The sequence below is a fragment of the Actinia tenebrosa genome, unplaced genomic scaffold (genome assembly GCF_029948245.1).
Source record: "Actinia tenebrosa isolate PJP-AT-01 unplaced genomic scaffold, QUT_ActTen_1.0 PGA_scaffold4__44_contigs__length_22323623, whole genome shotgun sequence".
NCBI classification, from domain to species: Eukaryota; Metazoa; Cnidaria; class Anthozoa; order Actiniaria; family Actiniidae; genus Actinia; species Actinia tenebrosa.
The window spans coordinates 4,285,320-4,306,341 of NW_028292581.1; the positions used below are offsets into that span (position 1 = coordinate 4,285,320).

At 35.5% G+C, this 21,022-nt stretch overlaps 4 protein-coding genes across 4 annotated transcripts; 2 read left to right on the plus strand and 2 right to left on the minus strand.

The window, feature by feature from the left end:
• Window positions 1–612: 612 nt before the first annotated feature.
• LOC116303326 (tricarboxylate transport protein, mitochondrial) lies at window positions 613–7,174 on the plus strand. The gene is made up of 6 exons (XM_031712855.2): window positions 613–844; window positions 2,758–2,965; window positions 3,550–3,773; window positions 3,987–4,207; window positions 5,229–5,302; window positions 5,889–7,174. The coding sequence occupies exons 1-6, from the start codon at window positions 703–705 to the stop codon at window positions 6,001–6,003; spliced, it is 984 nt and encodes a 327-aa protein (XP_031568715.1). The 5' UTR covers window positions 613–702; the 3' UTR covers window positions 6,004–7,174.
• LOC116303336 (homologous-pairing protein 2 homolog) lies at window positions 7,028–12,581 on the minus strand. Its single transcript, XM_031712867.2, has 11 exons — window positions 12,443–12,581; window positions 12,286–12,339; window positions 12,133–12,173; window positions 11,522–11,611; window positions 10,740–10,851; window positions 10,276–10,346; window positions 9,521–9,560; window positions 9,289–9,323; window positions 8,876–8,929; window positions 8,482–8,541; window positions 7,028–8,209 (listed from the first exon to the last, which is right to left on the minus strand). The coding sequence occupies exons 1-11, from the start codon at window positions 12,465–12,467 to the stop codon at window positions 8,153–8,155; spliced, it is 639 nt and encodes a 212-aa protein (XP_031568727.1). The 5' UTR covers window positions 12,468–12,581; the 3' UTR covers window positions 7,028–8,152.
• Window positions 12,582–12,680: 99 nt separating this feature from the next.
• LOC116303315 (large ribosomal subunit protein eL43) lies at window positions 12,681–14,665 on the plus strand. The gene is made up of 4 exons (XM_031712843.1): window positions 12,681–12,752; window positions 12,914–13,042; window positions 13,750–13,832; window positions 14,544–14,665. Exons 1-4 carry the CDS (start codon window positions 12,750–12,752, stop codon window positions 14,605–14,607), a joined length of 279 nt encoding a protein of 92 aa, XP_031568703.1. The 5' UTR covers window positions 12,681–12,749; the 3' UTR covers window positions 14,608–14,665.
• A 256-nt stretch (window positions 14,666–14,921) lies between these two features.
• Window positions 14,922–20,024, minus strand: LOC116303306 (uncharacterized). Its single transcript, XM_031712832.2, has 8 exons — window positions 19,809–20,024; window positions 19,613–19,722; window positions 19,447–19,474; window positions 18,847–18,961; window positions 18,505–18,589; window positions 17,816–17,959; window positions 17,358–17,672; window positions 14,922–16,891 (listed from the first exon to the last, which is right to left on the minus strand). Exons 1-8 carry the CDS (start codon window positions 20,012–20,014, stop codon window positions 16,419–16,421), a joined length of 1,476 nt encoding a protein of 491 aa, XP_031568692.1. The 5' UTR covers window positions 20,015–20,024; the 3' UTR covers window positions 14,922–16,418.
• Window positions 20,025–21,022: the final 998 nt, after the last annotated feature.

Sequence of the window (21,022 nt, forward strand, 5' to 3'; positions counted from 1 at the left end):
TGATTGCAGTGAATACACATGATTACAGTGAATACACATGATTACAGTGAATACACATGATCACAGTGAATACAAATGATCACAGTGAATACACATGATTGCAGTGAATACACATGAATACAGTGAATACACATTATCACAGTGAACACACATGATTACAGTGAACACACATGATCACAGTGAATACACATGAATACTGTGAATACACATGAATACAGTGAATACACATGAATGCAGTGATTACAGTGAACACACATGAATACAGTGAACACACTTGATAACAGTGAATACACATGATTGCAGTGATTACAGTGAATACACATGAATACAGTGAATACACATGAATACAGTGAATACACATGAATACAGTGAATACACATGAATACAGTGATATAAGTAACGTTATAAGTATATCCTATATCGTGTATGTATACAGTGTAGAACCAAGTATAATAGTGCCAGTACATGGGGTCTTACATGAAGTACTGACCCTGACGGGGTAGCAAGTAAATAAAATAGCATGTGATAAATCTAATCCAATCACGTAGTTCTGAAACGATAGCCATTGAAACGGACCAATCAGATCGCTCATAAACCTCGAACCATATCGACACAACGAAAACAAAATACTGCACTTCTGTTGGAGTCACAGTTAAGCAGCCATACCTCTGCTCACTAATATTGAAGCACGTATAAATCACCATGTCTTCTGTTGGGGAGTCGTATAATCGAGGATCTCTCGTAGCTGTCCCTGATCCAGCTAAATTCTACCGAAAAAGATTATGTGCTTCAGTTGGTGGTGGAGGTAGCACAAAACGTCATCCAGTCAAGGCCGTTTTAGCTGGTAAAATTGATCAGTATTATTATTTTAAACATATTTAATTTGTTTTTATGAAATAACCATGAAGGTTAGAGACCCTTTTAATCAAAAAGTCCAAGATCCTTCGAGGTTTAGCTTAATATATTGTTTAACCTAATTTCAAACAAGAGGCACTAGCTATATATATCCCTACTTAAGTTTTTTTTTGATCTGCTCTATTTCACGGTGCTTGAATCCAAACCTTCACTTTTTCCTCTTCATTTTGATTTTGTATGCGTAGTTGGCTTGGCTTGTGATCTTTTTTAAAATTTATAAAAAGCTTTTTCTCAAAGCTTTGCCAAGTACTTTCATTGTCTTTGAATCGGTTCAAAGGTCGTTTTTCAAACCCTATGCACTCTTTCCACCCTGCTTTCCACCATTAGCATTTGTCTTTGTACAAAAAAATCTCACCCTAAAACTCTATAAAACCTATGCAATTAAGTCTGTACCATTAAATGTAGGACTTGCTTTCATAAACTGTACCGTAATTTGAGTGTTTCTTATTTTCTGAGTGCATGTTTGTAGTGCGATATTGCTCGTAGGTCTATTGTTATCCCTGATCAGTACGTACGTGACGCGACGACGTATTTGACAATGAGGGTGTTCTGATGCAATATTATAATAGGGTCTTGGCACAACTATAAAATAAACTAAATTACAAGATTTAGGACAAGGGAAGATCAAACCCTATTAAACGATTCTAAAGAGAAAAAATGTTCAAAAGAGTTTTGAAGACTCCTTGATTTGATTTGTCGACGTGGCGATCGAAGTGATCGTGCATCGTTGATACACGGTCATTCCGTAGAGAACGTGTCAATTGTGTACGTCGACGAAACAATCTTTTCGAAACACTTTTGTTTTTCACCAAGGTTTAATAAATTGTAGTTTACTGTCCTACATTCTTTGTATTACTAGAAGAACAGTAAAACAGGCTTTAGATTACGTTTGAACGTAAATATAAAGAATGCCAACATAAAAATCCTGGTAAAGAATTGTTGGGGGTGTGAAGGGGGTGTGTACTAGTCCAAGTGATCATCATTCCAATAAAAAGAACTGAGCTAAAACAAACAGGAAAATTTCCCATTAATGTTCATGACTCAAAAAAAAGTAAAGAACAACTGAAGAACTGAAACTGAAGAAGTTGTCATTCTACAATGTTGATGGTGTTTGAATGGCATTAGAAGAACATCTCCATAATATTTAATCATAATATTGAATATTTATCATAATATTCATTATGGGCGTACATATTTGGCCAGATGAGCCTAGACAGTAGTTAGATCTTGTCGATTTTCTTTTTTTTTTTTTCACACTAAAAAAAAAAATTTGGAGTAGATATTAGGCGGCCATTGACTGTCCTATTTGTTTCTCTTATGGTCATTTGAATAGTACTTTATTAACACAAAGAGTACACATTTTTAACATTGTTTTGATGTTATTTTAATAGACCCTCTTCAAGTTCCAAATTACCTCTGTGTTTCTTGATTACAGACTTATTTACTCAGGCTTAGCCTCGATTTTGTGAAGAATATTCACATGTTCCAGTCAAGGTCCATCAAGTTTCAAAGTGTATTGTTGCAGTTGTGCATTCTTTACTTTACCGTTGTTTTTTTTGAGTAATTAGACACTGACTCAAGGCCAAGCCTGAGTAAATGAGTCTGTAATCAAGAAACACAGTGGTAATTTGGAACTCAAAAAGGGTCTATTGCCATAATGATAAAAGGGTAAATTATACACTGTGAAAAGATGAAAAAACTTACTGACGTCCGAAACATTAGTTTTTCATCTTTTCACGGTCTATAATTTACCCTTTCATTACTGTTTCATTAGAAACACCGACGCAGCTCACACTGGTTTTTAGCTAGTTATCTCTTCTAATTGCCATAATGTTCATTTAGGTGGTATTGCTGGAGGCCTTGAAATCTGTTGCACGTTTCCGACGGAGTATGTCAAGACACAGATACAGCTGGATGAAAAAGCCGCCCTGCCCAAGTACAAAGGGCCAATAGACTGTGTATCAAAGACAGTTAAGAGCCATGGTGTTTTAGGCTTATACAGGGGATTAAGCTCTTTACTTTATGGATCTATACCTAAAGCTTCTGTTAGGTGAGTTGTTCAATATTGGGCCATTTTTTTCTTCTATCGTAACGATGATACTTCATGTTTACAAGCAAAACCACCATGATGTTAATTTGAAAACCATTTACACAAAACTTGTCGCAAGCTGCTTTGAGTGACTAACCAATTAATCTTTAGTTAGCACATGAATAACAAATTATCATTACATCTGTAGTCCAAGTGGAGTAATGAAAAAATTGACATTCATAACTAACGCTTGTCAGTTGAGTTTTGTAATTGAAATGTGCATGTTGTTACGGGCAAGATCACTGACATAACCATGCTTTATGGCCATTGAAGTTAGTATGAGCACATTTTGTGTATTCACATACTTTATTTTATGCACAAGCTTTTTGCTGCAAAATGAGCTTGTACAATGATGCCTTATTTGGTAAAACAAGCCACCTTCACATCAAAATGTGTTGGTACAAAAGCCCTTGCTTAAAACTATGCAACATTATCTCTGGTCATACTTTTACTTTTGCACATTGCTGTAAATACTTTGGAGGTTGCAACACATTTAATGGACGAAACTGTCATGCCAAACTAAAATTTGGTTCTCTATATTAAAGGTTTTCAGTTTTTGAATATCTAAAAAATACGATGTCAGATGAAAATGGAAAGATGACACAAGTCCAGACCCTTGCTGCAGGACTTGGTGCTGGAGTATCAGAAGCTATAATCATTGTTTGCCCTATGGAGACCGTTAAGGTGAAGTTTATCCATGATCAGACACAATCAAACCCTAAGTACAAGGGATTCTTTAGTGGTGTCAGAACTATTCTTAAAACAGAAGGTAAATAATGAATTACAGTATTCAACTAGCGTCTAAAACCTGAATTTGAATGCCAAACTGCATTGGCATGCTATAATGCATGTATGCTCTGATTGGTCAATTAGTGGTTGAATGTGCATTAATAACTGATCTCATTTGCAACTGATTTGCATGCATCCATAATATCTGCTATTATAATGACATTTCGTTTGTTTCAAAATGTTTTTTTTCCAGGATTTTCTGGTGTTTACAAAGGTGTAACTGCCACTGTCATCAAACAAGGAACAAATCAAATGATTCGATTCTTTGTGTATTCTAATCTCAAGTCCTGGCTTCAGGGAGGGGACCCTAGGAAAGATATTGGTTCTATTAAGACATTCATCATTGGTGGCATTGCTGGTGCTGCTAGTGTGTTTGGAAACACTCCAGTTGATGTAGTGAAAACAAGAATGCAGGTAAAGTTCTCGTTAGGCCCACTAACCCATGAGGCCATACATTTTTTGCTACTGGTCTATCACTAATGCCACAGACTTTAATTCCACTATAGTAGCTTCTAGCCGATCAGAGTGCACGTTTTGTTATAGGATGCTCTATAACGAATTGTGCTCTCTGATTGGCTGAAAGCTACTAAAGTGGAATTAAAGTCTGCATTAGTATGTTTTTAGACCATGTGACCTTAAGAATAGATTTTTTGTTTGAGTTGTATCCATATTCATGTGTCATGTAAAACAAAGAAAATTGATACTCTAGGGAATGAAATGTGGTCTTAAATGGGAAAAGATTAAGCTGAATCTATAAAAACAAACCCAGAAATGGGAAAATAGTAGGACAGAGTAAACCCAGAAATGGAAAAAGAATTGGGATAATAAATTCCTATAACTGGGGAAATTTTGGGACAGTACCCTAGGGAATTCCATGTAGTCTGAAATGGGAAAATATTAAGCTGAATCTATAAAACTAAACCCAGAAATGGGGAAAATAGTAGGAGAGAATAAAACTAGAAATGGGAATAAATTGGGATAAAAATGTTATGGGAGAACACCTCCCTCACACCCCTACTCAAAACCACACCTCTGGTGAAAACTGCAACCCCACACCCCTGACCAATGTGCATGGGGGTATGCATAATGTCTGGCTATAGAGCATTTTTACTTGACATCACAGCGGCCATGTTGACATACCAAAACAATACATTTTCTATCCTTCTGGAATTAAACTCTATTTTTATGCAAAAACCGTGCATGAAGTTTCTATCCTTTGAAAAACCAATATAGCTGCCTGTCACAAAAGTGAAAAAGCTCTGAACAATGAGTCTCATCCCTTAAGAGGTAAATTTTAAAGAATCAATGGAAGGGGAAAGGTTTATGAATAATATTATGAATTGTAATACTTTTCATTTCCCATCTTTTTACTCTCAGATACTTTGCTTCTACATATTGTCATTTCTAATGATTTTGAATAAACTTTGTTTTATAGGGTTTAGAAGCTCAAAAATATAAAAATACCCTAGACTGTGCCATTAAAATAGCAAAACATGAAGGCCCCAAAGCGTAAGTAGTTTGGATATTATGCTTATTGTAAAACTGAAAAAAACATCACTAATCACCATTGCAAATATGGCAGTGGCACAGCCCAATGGGGTCGAACTGAAAGCATGTGAAGGTTGCACTGTGGTAAATTACCTTTTTTGCTTGGATGTAATGTTTTCCCATTACAGATCACGTGTCATTCTCCTGGGAATATAATAATTCTTCAATAAATTGAGTTCTATCCATTCATGTATCTTTTCATGTACAAGCTGAGTTAAACAAATGATACTATAGGAAATGACACATGGTCTGAAAAGGTCTATTACACAGTGTTATAACTAGCTAATCATGACAAACAACCAACATATCATATCAACAAACATTTGGCCAACCGTAGGTCAATATTGCATTTTTGATACATCTCTAACACCTCAATTTTTTGTCATGCATTGGCTGACTGTTGGTCGTATCAGCTGATCAAAAAGCACAGGATTGCAACATACTGAATACATACATAATAGTCGTGCAAAATCTAACAAGCATGTCGTATTAGAATATAGCCACCCACATTGTCTTTTTTGTATGATGTAATATTTTGTCATTGCAGTTTCTACAAGGGAACAGTGCCACGACTTGGAAGGGTTTGTTTTGATGTGGCCTTTGTCTTCACAATCTACGAAAATGTTATGAAGCTATTCGACTACGTATGGGTTACGAATTAATAATGACTCACTCTGGCTTTAGGAGGAACATGAAGGAATAACCTATGATTATCAATAGTATATATCATACTCCGTTACTAGTGGTATAATAGATATTTTTATGAATGACTGGATAAGAAATGCCTAGTTTTTTACTACTACCATGTCTTATGCAACTTGTCTCTCAAACAAAATAGTTGCAGGCTGAACAAACCTATGTTACACACAGCACAAGTTTGTTGCCCCAGAAACCCCCCCCCCCCCCCCCCCCCCACTCCACAAGACAAGTTGCACATGAAATTGTAACCTGTAACAGGACCTTAAAAGCCAGCCATAGAAACCACAGCTTTATAAAGCAGGGTTCGTGCTACTCCTTAAACTCCTTGAAAACTCCTTGAATTTAATTTACGTTTTCAAGGGCACTTGAAAAGCTCTTGCATTTTATGATTTTAGCGAAACTCCTTGCTTGCATGGTTCTGAAATAGATCTAGTCAGAAAGACTGGAGAATCGGAAAGTCGGCCATGTGCAACCACCGTGTAAAACCTTGGCAAATTTTACTGAACATACTCCTTGAAATTTCATTTTTGGGTCCTTGTATACTCCTTGAATAGTCCTTGAATGTTAAGTGGTTACCTCAGCACGAACCCTGATAAAGTAGTCATCATCACGGTTCACTCTTGCTAACTAGATATGATCATTATTTTACTGGTAAGGTTATTTCATTAATTTTCAGAACTCTAATATATAGGGAAAAGCAGCTAGATTTTTTGTTATTTTTAAAATTATCACTATTGTACATGGGAAGTGAACTGGTTGGGAAATATTGAACAAAGAAAGCTATCCAAATTGGGAAAACCACAATGGGACAGTAGTTAAAAAAAAAAAGAAGCAAATCTTTACAAATTTAATGTTTCAAAAAGGTAGGGGAAGTGGTCCTGTAGAAACTAGACAACTAGCCACACAGGTGGTTAAATAGGCATGTGCTGGCTAGACTCCAAAGAAAGTCATAATGGATCTGCATTGTAAAAATATTAAGAATGCAGATTTGTTAAGTTCATTTATTTCAATGAAATTCTAAACTTAGTCTTGGGCTTTTTTGTAAGGCATAACACTTCTTTAAGTTAACTATTTTTATGTGTCAAAACCAAATGATTTTAAATATTAAATGGCATCAATATAATCAGACATCGACATAGTGTCAGTGGTTTAACTTTCCATTACAGTGTGACTACTATAACTGTGGCCATTTGGACAAGGAGAACTGATCAAATTGTATAGTAAAAACAATACATTTCAACTTTGGGTGGTGGAGCCAATCAGTTAGCAGCAGAAAACAATAGCCTTTCCAGAAAATGACGATGGCTATCTAGTTGTTTACACGTAAAATCAGGGTCAAATTACAAATTCTTTCATGCAGCCTAGGTTTCTGATTGTCTCCACTCATGGTGTAAGTTGCCCCAGTTAGAGATAGCTATTCCTCAGAAAACCAAGGGAAGGTTTGGTGACTTTTTAGAAATTTTTTGAAGAAAAAAAAATGAATTTTATGTTTACCCATGCTTCAAAATGACAATTTTATGATAACCCTCACAAAATAGGAAAGGGTTACCTTCCCTAGTCATACATCCATTTGTTTGAACACTTCACCAACCAATATCTATATCACCATCCTCTTCCCCCACTTCCGTACATTTCCTTTCCTATTTCTGTTACCTATAGATCCTTCGTTACAATCATAATTATTTTCTTAATTGGACAGGTCTTGTTGATATGGGATTAATTAGGCAGCTATATAATTAATCGGTAATGGGATTTCATGCTCCCCAATCAAGAAATAATAATTAGACTCAAAAAATTCCTCTGACTGCCAAATTGGACTCGGCCTACGGCCTCATCCAATTTCGTCAGTCCTCGGAATTTTCCTTGTCCAAATATTTCTGAAGTGGACAGCATGAAGTCCTATTACATATAGTAGTATATTATTTACATACTGGAGCATCCCAAAGCTCCCAATGAGTATCTCACTAAGCATGAAGGTGCCGGTGTACCTTAGGTTTCCTACTCTTACAAAAACTTTTATGTCATTTTTTGTACTTTTTCTAAGTCTTCAAATGTTGACTTCCTATATCAAAACAACTAGGGAATTATAACCTTTAATAAATCTATAGAACACTATGCTTTTGGTAATACTGCACCATATTCTTCATCAGTTTCAAGGCCAACATCCTCCTAAGATAAAAAGGTTAAAATTAACCAGAAATAAATATTGAATTCAGTATTTTTTTTTCAATGAGGAAAAAAATGGAAGGAATTAAAAACTAGATGCTGTAACATTTATTCAAATTGTTACATTATAGGTAATAGCATTGTGCATTATTTTCCAAAATTAGCCCCCCCCCCCCCCCCCCCCCCCCCGACACACACACTCTGTAGGGTGCTAGTACTATCATTATTAGTAATAAATGTCAATAATGTCAACAAACATTTTCCATTTTACTCACAATGAGCTGTTTCTTTGGTTTTGGATATCCTTCAAGAATTGAATTGATGATGTCTGTACACTGCAAATAGAATTAATTTAATAAACAAATAAGGTTTGCTGTCACTCCAGCTGAGAATATTTATCTTGAATATATGATTATATGATTATGATTATGAAAAGTCTGATGCTCAACCAACTGAGCCAACCGGTTGGCGGTTAATTCCAATGAAAGAATTTAAAGGCTCTTTCTCTTTTACTTATTAAATCAGCAGAGTTATGTTATACATTATCACATCAGACACTATGCGACTCCATCTGCTCTGACACTTCACTTTTCCCAAAAATAATTTTCCTTTCAATGGTACACCAGTAAAACTGAAAAAAGGTTGTAGAACACGATGTTAAAGTATTACCATTCGTTTTCTTTTCCTCCACAATGTCACTGCAGTCTTGTGGTTCTTGTAGATCTGTGAAAATAAATGTGATAGTGATCTTTAAAGTCAGGGAAGAATTGGGTTTTAGTATCAATTAGCATAAACCTACCAGTGGTCGCATATCGCATATCTTGTGCTCTGATTTGCTGAGCTACTAGTACTCTATTATTTTAGTCAAATCCAATTAGTAGGTAAAATATGTCGATGCAAACAAGTTTTGAATGAAAGTTAAATTTGATGTTTTGGCTTTTAAAGTCAGCACTATTTGCTAACTAGTAGGCTGTAACTTATAGCCAAGTTGTAGCTCATCCAATCAGGCGGCATTGATACATTGATCAATTTATACATTGTAGACATCAATTTATGTCAGTCTAATTTAAGGTTTTACTTACAGCATCTTTTTCTTTGGGAGTTACATGGTTTTCAGCTGAAAAACAATTTTGAGCAATATTTCCAACTTAAGAATAAAAAGTGAAATGAAATAAAATAAAAGCATTGACACAGTATGAAGCAAAATATGAGATAAATAACTCAGTGGTTTATTTTATTGTTTAACAGCTTTCGTATAAGGTGTACATAATAAATATCATTTAGGGGGTCAAATGAACATTTCTCTGTACTTACCAGATTTTATCTTTGTAAGTCTTTTCTCATATCCTTCAATCTGCAAGAACAAAGAGCAGAAATAAAACCACTTATTTTGACACTAAATCTGGAATGTTATCCAGTGGAAAGTCTGTTCCTGGAAATTATGAGAGTAGGACAAGGCAGCCTAGACAAAACAGTGGCTAGATTGTGGCCAATGACAGAAGCCATGCCCAATCTCTTCACAACTGAAAGTCCATAAAATGAAAGCGAGGCTGTAATTCTGTTTCGTTTGCTTCTAGTGTTTCAGTTCTCACCACATCCCTTACAATTCAGGTTTAATTTAAATCAATCCAAATCAATCTTTTTATTTTACATCATGATACTATGAGTCGTTGCCAAGTCTTCCTAGCCAGGTGGTAATGTTAATACAACACACTTCACACTCACTATCACTATCACTATATTTAATGTTTTAAGCACACAACTCTCAACTCACATGTGGATTTTTGATGAGGGAGGAAAATCAGAGAACCAGAAGAAAATCCTCCGTGCCAAGGGACCAGTGAGAATGACAAATCAAACAAACTCTATTCTTACATGGCATCTGCAGAATTTGAAAGGCCAACATTGTACCACTACGCCACTGTTGCCACCCTTAATTTATGGGTAATCATAAAAATTCAACATTTTTGATGCATGTATATGCTTAAACTGTAATGGTCATAGCCTCATACATCTATGCACGTTTTTCTCAGTCATGCAAAGTAGCTGATTACATTATCTAAACTAACCTTCTTTACAAGCTCTGCCAGCTTTTCTGTTGCTTCTTCTGTGGTCAAACTATTATTGAGTTTTCTCAGGTCTAGTATGAAAATAATATTAAAAACCAACAATGACTCAGAAAACAAATATTGGAGGTAATTAAGGTTACTCTGCATCAGCAGTAGAAAAATCCCCACTACTGCAGAGTCAATACCTGTAATTCCCAGTAGGATTTTTCATGTCTCAGGCCAGGGGTAGGGGGGAAATGGGCTGAGGGGTGGGTGGGGGGGAGGGGAGGATCAGACCTTACTTAGCTTTCATTAGAGAATCATTCATGTTTTCAAATCCATTCTTTCAAAAATAAATACACTTTGTACTGAATAATATGACTTGTGTGAGTTAATTACATATAATAATGATGGGAGTAATAGAAGAATATACTGACAGGTATATCAGTCTTATTCTTTAGAAGGGTTATTGATGGTATATTTACCAGACTCATTGGACTTGTATGTTTCTTGTAGAATCTTGAGTTTTGCCTGTAGTTTATTTATTTGATCATCTAGTGTTTTTATTTCATTTTCATTAAAATCACCAAAATGATCCTGAAGTCAGACAAGAAAAACACTGTCAAGAAGATGAAGAGTGCCTGACAAGAATATTCTTTGATTCAAAGAGATTTTTCCATCTGTTTTCACAATTACTTAGACAAACGAACGATAAACATAAACCTAGAAGAGTTTTGGTTTCAGTCAACCACAGTCTGTCGATAATTTTTTTCAACTGAAGTCAAAAACCCAGACATCCGGAATTTAGGTGCATTAATTTGTCTGATATAGATACTTTATTTAATTTATTTATTTAAAAGGGAACTTTTTCTCACAATTTAATTGTATACAGATAAACGGTGGCTAATTATAAATATCCTGAAAACTCTTTAGTACCAGTAAATTAGCTAATAAAATAAGAATGCCCTTTATAGCAAAAGTAGAATTATGGCAGCTAAAATTGTTTTAGCTAACCCTTTAAAATCAATAGAGGAATATTAATCTTTAATATTGATAATGCGCAAATTAACACATTGAATAAGATCAAATGCGCAGGACAGATTGAGCAGAGGGTTGAAGCACGCTGGTTCCCACTTTTGCAAGGGATTCCTTAGCTTTCCTGTAAGTCATTGTGTCTCTATGACGGTTCCTCTATGATGCTATTTTCTCTTGGTTTCTCCTTTTATCACTTCCTGGTTCTTACTTCTACCCCTGACTTCTTTCATACCTGTAATGGAGCATATACTTTTTGTTTTCCATACAGCTTTTCTTTTATTTTACCCTGAGTAGCAAGGTTTTCTAGGCTTTTTTGCACTGCCTGTTTGCAAGATAATACAAATTATTTAGATTATTAATGGAGCAGAAAGGAACAGGCCTTTAAATGTTCTCCCTCTCTATTTTTATGCCATTTTTCTCTCTCTCTCCCTCCTACCTATTTTTTTGCCATTTCTCCCTTCTCCCTGTTCTTAATTTTCCCTTGAAAAGCCTCTGTCTTAAGCCATTCCCTACTCTCTGAACCGTTCCTTGTTTTTCTCTTTGGAGTAATGTTTTCTTATTTCAAACCTCTTGAGCATAAGTTGCATCAAGTACAAAAAAAAAAAGATTCTTAGGAGAATAAGAGATGGTTTAAAATGTGAAAACGTTATGCCCAAGCTACGAAATTTATTGATACTTATTATCAATAAACCACTAACTAGGAGAGGGGAGGCACCCCTCTATTAACTATGAATATACCCTCTTCAGCCACTCCCTATCCTTATAATGACAATAATTCATAGAGATTCAAAATAACAAAGCACACTAAACATTCAATTTGCTAACCCTTTATACCATACTTACTGTTTTCCCAAATTCCTTGTGCAAATTTGTAAAAATATCAACTGAAAAGAGAAAACAGTTTTTTGAAACAACAGCAAGCTACTCAATTTCTAAATTTTACTCGAAAAACTTTAAAATATTATAAAGTGATAAATATTTTTTAGCTGTCTCTACCTGCACTATAAGGCCTGTTGTTTTTCGTAAGGTAAGTTAACACCGCTTCTTCAGCTGAAAAAGAATCAGCATTAAGTTTCGCACCAAGGGAAGTACAAGGAGGGAAAAAAATAGATCTTCCTCTATATTTCGACGTAAAAAAATCAGGCTTTCTTACTTCCAGACTCTTTCTTCTTGCTCATTTTGAAGTAAAAGAAGCTATTTCTTCAATTTCTTCACAGAATAGTGCATGAGGTGGTTTTCTTTTATTCAAAGCGGAAGGATTTTTTGGGAAGTAAAATAAAAAATTTGCGAAATTCCCGGGAAATAAATTTTCTATTTGGCGCGCTGGGTAATATTCTATATACCGTTTCACCAAATCTGATAACCACTGGCCAGTGATCGCGGGCCTTGGTCTTACGTCAAAGTTCCCGGATGCTCTCTCTCTGTTTCTTTCTGTGGCCGATTCTCAGCCAGAACTAGTCATGGTAAGAAAATCTATTTAAATCTTAGATAATAAATATCATCACACTAAAAATACTATTTTATCAGAAATTTAAGTGTATATTTAATACTCGGGTGCAATTATTTTGAGTTTTTATCCATTCTGGTGATTTTAACTCTAGATTATAATTGCGGTATGTTGTAGGCCAAAAGAACAAGGAAGGTTGGAGTTGTCGGAAAATATGGTACTCGTTATGGTGCCTCACTAAGAAAGATGATCAAGAAGATCGAAATTACCCAGCACTCCAAGTACACATGTTTCTTCTGTGGAAAAGTGAGTTCTTCAATTGTGATCTCCTGAAATAAGTCTTTACACATACGTATGCTGACTATGAACTAGTCTGGAACTGATTTGCTACTCAAGTAAAACTTCTTTGCGATAGCAACTAGCGCAAAAAGACAAATCAAAACATGAGTACTTGTTTTGAATTTTTCCAAGGTTATGGCAAAGTTTCTATGCTAGTTCCTATCACTCAGACTAGATTGTTTGTACCAAGATAATATCTCATGATAGAATAGACCTTTCTCATGCATGAGTCATGTTCACTGGAATGATAGACCTTTCCCAGCATAGCCTCACATTTACAGCCATTCTCAGTCACACTCGCCCTCCAGCGATTCTTTCTGTTGTGACGAAGAAGGTTTTGGTGGACGTCAATCACAAGGCATTTCCATAATATTGTCGGAAAACTCAAAGCTATAAGGGCAGGTGCCTATAGAATGTCATGGAAATGCCTTGATTGACGTCCAACAAAAGCTTCTTCATCGCGACAGAAACAATCGCTAGAGCGGTGCAAGTAATTGAGAATGGCTGTAAGTGCTTCAAGATGAGGTTATTGGCAAAAACTGTTTTTTTTTCTTCTAATGGGAGGGTGGTGCTTTGTGATCAGGGTCCATTGTGCAGTTCAGTTTGCTGGTATTATAAAAGTTCTGATTCTACTTTTCTAAGGATCTCAACTTGAGTGTCATTCATATCAACAGGAAACTCTTAAGAGGAAGTGTGTAGGAATCTGGCACTGTAAGGGATGTGGAAAGACTGTCGCTGGAGGTGCATGGGTTGTCAGGTAAGACATATATGTAACTTTAACGAAGCTAACAATAAAGGCAGTTCATGTGACTAGATTTAAAGGACCAGCCTGAGGCGTTTGGCCAGACAAGTGACAATTTTGTCTGGACATTGTCTATTCATTGGTCTCATTTTTAGCCCTGTTTAAAGAATTTTGATCATAGTAATTGCTTTAGACTTTGTGATTCGTAATATCCTTATTTCATTAGTTGCTCAATATATGCAGAGGTCACTATCAAAGACCCAAAAAGTTACTTATACTATTATCATTACATTTTGGGATTCCCCAGAAATGTACTAACTACATGTCTACATATCTAATGAATAAAGTTCATAGCCCTTGAATCCTTGTGTGGTATTGCTTCTAAATAAAGGGGACACTGACACAGTTTGTTTCGTCAAACAAGAAAACTCTGTAAGAATAACCTACAAGGCTTAAAATAATAACCGGTCAGTTGGGTTCATGATAATAGGCCAAATTAGGTTTAGCTTTGTCATACCTCATTTCATGCTCAACGTTACTTGTCAAAATGACCAGCAAGGCAAGAATTTGACCAGACAACTTTCAATTCTGGCCGGACATTGTCTAGTGACTGGCCATTGCTTTAAGTCCTGATAGAGGATTGATACCTACCATGAACAATTGTATTTCTGCTCAGACTGAAGTTATGGATATTGTATTAAAATATGTTCTTCTTTCTTTTTTTAGTACAACTGCAGCTGCAACTGTCAGAAGTGCTGTCCATCGTCTTAGGGTAATGCAAGAGACCTAGATAAAGTGTAACTGCAATTTTGTCATGTTGTATATTAAATTGACCTTCAACCTTCAAATCATTGTCATTTTTTCTTTAAAACACTTAAGATAGAGTACATATCATAAATCTGTGAAGAATTATACAAATAGTACAAAGTTTTGTAGATCTACGATCTACAGAGGTTTACTGAAGTGAACTTACTAATTTGTGCAACTTCTTACAAAGTATTTCAGATATATGGTATGCACTCTATAGTCTTTGTCTGAGATAGCAAACATGGTATATTTCACGAGCCTAGGCCACAATGCATCCTGTTAATGGCAAACAAAAACAATGAGTACATTTTTATTTATTTAACTTCCATTATCAAATTCAACATCAAAATATACACAATTGATACAAAGCATAGTATTCCACACCTTAACCATAATAAACTCCCAAACAGTCCCAGTCGATATAGTTACACTAAACAGTAAATATTAAAGAAATATTGTAATATGATTGAATAGTACATATATGTATGGTGATATACTGGTGACCCACTCTCTACTTGCATAAAAAAACCTGGTGCTATTAGTTTAGAATATAATTCGCAGGTATTTCACAAATAATTTACCACAATGTTAAAGTGATAATACCATATATCATATCCATGAAAAACATTTTAATTTGCACAAATTAGTAAGTTCAGTAGAACCAGAAAACTTTGCACTAATGTGTACAATTTTGCTAGTTAACTTTTTCAGGGATATATGGTATGCACTATATTAATGTTCCACACTACTCAGAACTGAATGGACCTGCCCTTTAATAGTTTCAAAAATAAATACGGTTCAGGATGAGTCTGAACTAGAGAAAATAGCAAAACTCATGAAATAGGCTACCACATTGATCACCTTTACCCATAAAAGAAAGATAAGCAAGTGAAACTCTTTATACTTTCCATCATCTTTGTTTTGTTTTGCCCCCTGGCAAGATGGCTGCTGTATTGTTATATTAGTAGTCCATTGTAGCTACAGAAAGTTTAGAAAAACTCAACCCAATTGGTAAGGTTCTAAATAATATTAAAAATATATACTGAAGTCCAATTCTATACAGGTTTTTCCTTTTACAGGACTTTAAAAAAATGGCCAGCAAAACCAAACTCTTGGGCTTGTTCTCTTGACTGGTCACACATTGAGCAGCCACTATTTTTAGCTCGGCTTTAAGCCGGTGAACAGGCAATGGCAATGGACTGGGTAAGAGGAAAAGGGATGGAGGAGGAGGCCCATAGAAAAATCTATTTGGGAACCTGAGTTGGTACCAGCTTTGATTGGACTAGCTCCCAGCCCTACTTCCCCTTTCCCTCCCCCCAGTCTCCTGCCTGCCTGAGTCTGTTAGTAGCTCTGCTTTCACTGCCCATACGGTTGTTCTATGTTGAGCATTCAGTTGTGACATTTGTCACAATCATTGCAACATGTTATACAAAAAGATGACTAATAGTATATGATATGCTTAATCCATGTTACTAGGGTTTTCCATATTCTGTGAACTCGGACATTCCAACGGCTTCTTGTGAAATGGGTTTTTCACTGCCGCCAGTTGGGAACATAAAAGATACCGACTGATTATCTTTGATTGACGGCAGCAAAAAAGCAGATTTCATGCAGCTCACAACTACCGAGTTTGCAGAATATAGAAAACAGCAGTAATAGTATACTTCGAGGTCCTCAAAACGAGAATACAGTGTCTGAAAAATGTGGCTTCTGTACAAAGGTGCCTTCATTTCCAACATGTTCTCTAGTGGATCAAGAGTAATTCAAGACTATTATATACATTGGTTAGTGAGGTCAAAGTCCTAAAAATTTTCCAACAAATTTCCCAAGTGATGACCCAGCGCCTGCACCAGCTCTTCCTTCATTTCCAATGGTTTCATCCATGTCATCTATCTCAGATTTGTCTAACATTTCAAAATCACATCCATCAGTTACAATGTCTGATTGTTGGGATGATGTCATTGGAGTTTGCTTCTTTGCCCTTCTTTTGACCTGTTGATTTCCCATCGCTCTCTGCTGAGACGAATGTTTTAAGACTCTGTTTTGCGAGCTTTTTCCAGTCTTTTCAATGTAGTCATTAAGGGACTCAGTTGAACTATGGTAATCTTTATCATCAATATCTGGGAAGTCAAGCCCTATAGCCAAATCATCATCGTCAAGGTCCCATGTATCTGCATTTGTGGCCAGAGATGGAAATTCTTGGCTGTCAGGTAAGAATGAAGCTGAACTGTTAAAGCTCACTGTTGATCCCCCTGGTGTTTCGAGACCTTGAACAAAGAAATGAAAATGGTTATAGATGTTAATATGAAGGATATATAATTTGATCTAGATTAGGAAAACTGGCCATGCATTGTATGTGGTCAAGACAATCATTTTGCATCATGTTATATTAATTAAGCCAGAGTTCCAGAGTTGGAGGGAGGGGATGTGGCGAGTGGCACATTTCTTCACAAAAATTCAATTCCACAGGATGCCCATCACTACAGACACAAACATAGTTTTAGAATGCGTTTTTTTTTTAAATCATGGAACAACAAAAACTTTACAGCATCTTACATAAAATGGCATTTCCCTCCTTTGTGCCACCCAATTCCCATACCCCACCCCTGGCACTTATTGTTCATTTGCAACGAATTTCTGTCACAGTTTGAGGATTTATATTGCAAAAAACAGACCACCAGTTTGGAAATGAAGTACATGCAACATTATTTATTAACTTAGTGATACTCCCACCTTCAGCAAAATTTTCTTCATATTCTGGTAATTCCAAATGCATTCCTGTTGGAAAAGACAAGGAAACATCTTCTGGTGTTTCAGCTGAAAGTGAAATTGCAGGATACTGAGGTAGAAGTTGTTGTTCATCTGCTGCGTCTCGTGACCGTTGTGGTAAAACCACATCATTTTCTATCACTGGAGCAGTTGGAATTTCACCAAGATTCTCTCTAGCAGCTGCTTTTTGTTTCCTTTTATTTCCCTTCAAGGGTTCTGGATTGAATTCTTTGGTGAATTCTTCTTCGCTGTCCTCTGCATAATCCTCACCCTTTTTAGCTATCACAAATAATAAAGATATATAATAAATGATATTCATGATCAAAGACATATGCATAATTTATATAAGGGTCTCACGTTAAGCGTAAAGATTTAGCACACATGCATTAAAATACATACTAGACTGCACTTAATAACCTTACCTCTCAAGATTTGATTCCTTTGTCTTTTAGTTCGGCTGTGTTTCCAATGTACCACAAATGGTCGGACAAATGGCTCAATCATTCCAAATAACACTCTGTGTGTTCCATGGTACTTAGCAGGAGGCCACAAATACAGGAACAGCACTTATAGAATTAACAGACGACAAACACCTTATTGATTATGCCATGTAGAAAATATAAATACAGACAACTACTAATAATTAATACAAATGATAAATGTGTGACCAGTGAAATAAATGTATGAAATCAAAATTGCTGTCAGATTTTCTTCATGTGACTCCACCTCTTGAGCCTGATTTTTTTTCATGACCCCCCAACCCTGGAAAAAGTGAACAATCCCTTATTTCAATATTATCTAGTACATAAAAATAATAATATGAGACTCAAAAGACCATTTTTGAGTTCCAAATTACTGCTGTGTTTCTTGATTACAGACTCATTTACACAGGGTTAGCCTTGATTTTGTGCAGAATATTTATGTGTTCCAGTCAAGGTCCATCGAATTTCAAAGTCTTTATATTGTTGAAGTTATGCATCATTTACTTTACCATTGGTATTTGTGAATATTTAAACCACTGATACAAAGCTAACCCTGTGTTAAATAATTCTGTAATCAAGGAACACAGCGGTAATTTGAAACTCAAAACTGGTCTATTACAGAAACTTACATGTGCTATAGAAGATTTCCAGCCATGGTAGATATTGGTATGCAAATGATGCCAAAACCAAAAAGACACCCAATACCACATAGAACTTGGAAGGAAAAACCAAAAGAATTGCATCAATATCAGAACAGTACGTATCATACAGTAAAGGCCTTACTGGAACCGCCTTACCTAGCACCAGCTAACACTATCTCATACATTTTTTTAACTACAGTAAAGCTGTTAGATGAAATGTTCCAAAAAGGCTTTAAACAAATTATATTGTAACACATACTTAGAACTAGCTATATACATGTAGTCATAAGGTATTTAATTCCTATTCAAAAATACTGTTTCAAAGGCTACCTTTTGTTTGCTATTTCTTCTCAGTTCCTTTAGGTTGGATAGCTGAAGTTCTGAGAATCCCCATATTAGAGCAATTTTGTAGCAAAATCTTTGGAAGATTAAACTTGCTTCATAACTGATAGGAATTAAAAAGATAACTAAATAAATAAATAAATAAATGCACCCACAAAAATGAGCGAGAATAAGAATGAGAATACAAATAAATTTCAAATGAATGAAAGCAATGGATGAAACACCAGTAAAAGAAAGGAAAGGAGGAAAAGACAACGAAAAAAAAGAGAATGAAGGAAGGTAATACCAAAATCATTTAACTCTTTATTTAATGGTCAAATTAGTCCAATATATATATATTACGACTATTATTATTATCATATCACACCGCATAATTTATAATTCCTGATTATTTAATTAGTACTTAGAAAAAAGAATCAAACGCTTTGGTATACGATTATTTGTCACATAAGTCATAGACATGGACATCTACAATTATAAATAAATAAATATATATATATATATATATCGATCTATGTAACTAAAAAAGGGGCTTAATTAATACCGAGAGACGACATTCAGCGATTCAGATCAGCTCCTGTATCTTACCTTTCTCTTTCCTCTGGAGTTATTCTAGCTGAAAATAAAAGTAATCGAGTTAAACCATCGAACAGATGGAGTAATAATGGTTCTCATAAGTGTCATATTACTAGCTTGTGTAAAGAATTCAGAATACATATTCGTTCTATATTAGGTAAACTTTAATTAAGCTTACCTTGTTCGAGAACACTTGCCATTTTGCTTCTCATGCCCTCCGAACAAAGACACAACCCCACTATTGCGTTGATGATTAAAAACAACCGAAAATTTCCGCTTGCAAAGAAGCTAAGAAGTAATAATATCGAGATATCAGAAGACTCTTTAACACACACAGTTTATCATACGTCACAAGAAAGGGTTCAAATATGTACCTGAAAATTCCGTTCACAACAATGAAAATAGCAAGCGAATAAACTGGCTTTTTCCACAACAAAACGTCTCTTACGAAGTCCCATTTTGCTTCTAGAGGCTTGAAGAAAATTTCTACCCGTTTCTGATGCGGATCGGGGTCTTGCAGATAATCATCCTCGATGATTTGTTCGGTAGTGTTATCTGGTTCGTTTTCTCTCGTGGCCATGTTGTTTTGATGTGGGGGAGGATGGGTTGTTTACGTCATGGAAAACTCGAACACAGGGTGACCGTCACAAGAAGACTTCTTGGTTACCCTTGGTTACGACTATTTAGCAAGGTTTCTAAGGTCTTCAGATATGGAATTGATAAACCTTGACTACAAATGGGACGGTTCCAAACAATTTTATTTCAGTTTTGACTAAAATGAAATAAGATATTTTGTTTAAATTGACTGCAGCTAGAAAAGGGTCATAACCCATTGGTCTCCAGTGGTTTGGTATTGAATTAGGTAGCTAGGAGGAGCCAAACATCAAAAAAATGTGAGTTAATGATACTTATAGTAGTATTGCAGTATACGATAAAGAGAGGTATCCTTAAATTTTTCAACATTTCAACCCTAGGGTTGCTGCTTACATACATTACAGATAGATAGAAAGAGCTACTTTGGTGCCCTGCATCACCAAGTAAGTGCCAAACCTAGTAGCAAATAACAAAAAATTCATAAGTGCAGGCCCTCTTTTGCCAGAGATAATTTATTGCCATCTACGAAGTAATGTCAAAAAGCCTATTTATGGTGAACACTTTTCTTGTTTTACTCGTTTACCTCATCAGTCCGACATTGATAGCAGTGTAATTATGCTGTCAATTTGAAATATTCATTTTATTCACAACTTGACCATTGGCTCACCCACCTGGATGAGACAAATAACCATTCATTATTTACATTAACATTTTTCAGAAAATTATTCTAAATTAAAATTTAAATTATTTAAATTATTTTTATCACCCCTCTTCATCTGTCCAATTTTTCTTGGATATCCTTGGGAGAAGGGGGTGGGGGGTTGGTGACTGCATGCACAGACTCGCCTAAAACACCGTTTCTTTCACTGTAATTTCATGATCAAATTTTACACACATCCACACTCTTGCTACACGCCCATACTTTATATGGTATCACATCATTAGGGTATGGATATTTCTAAGATAGTTGAGAAGAAAACGGAAGTTGGCGTGG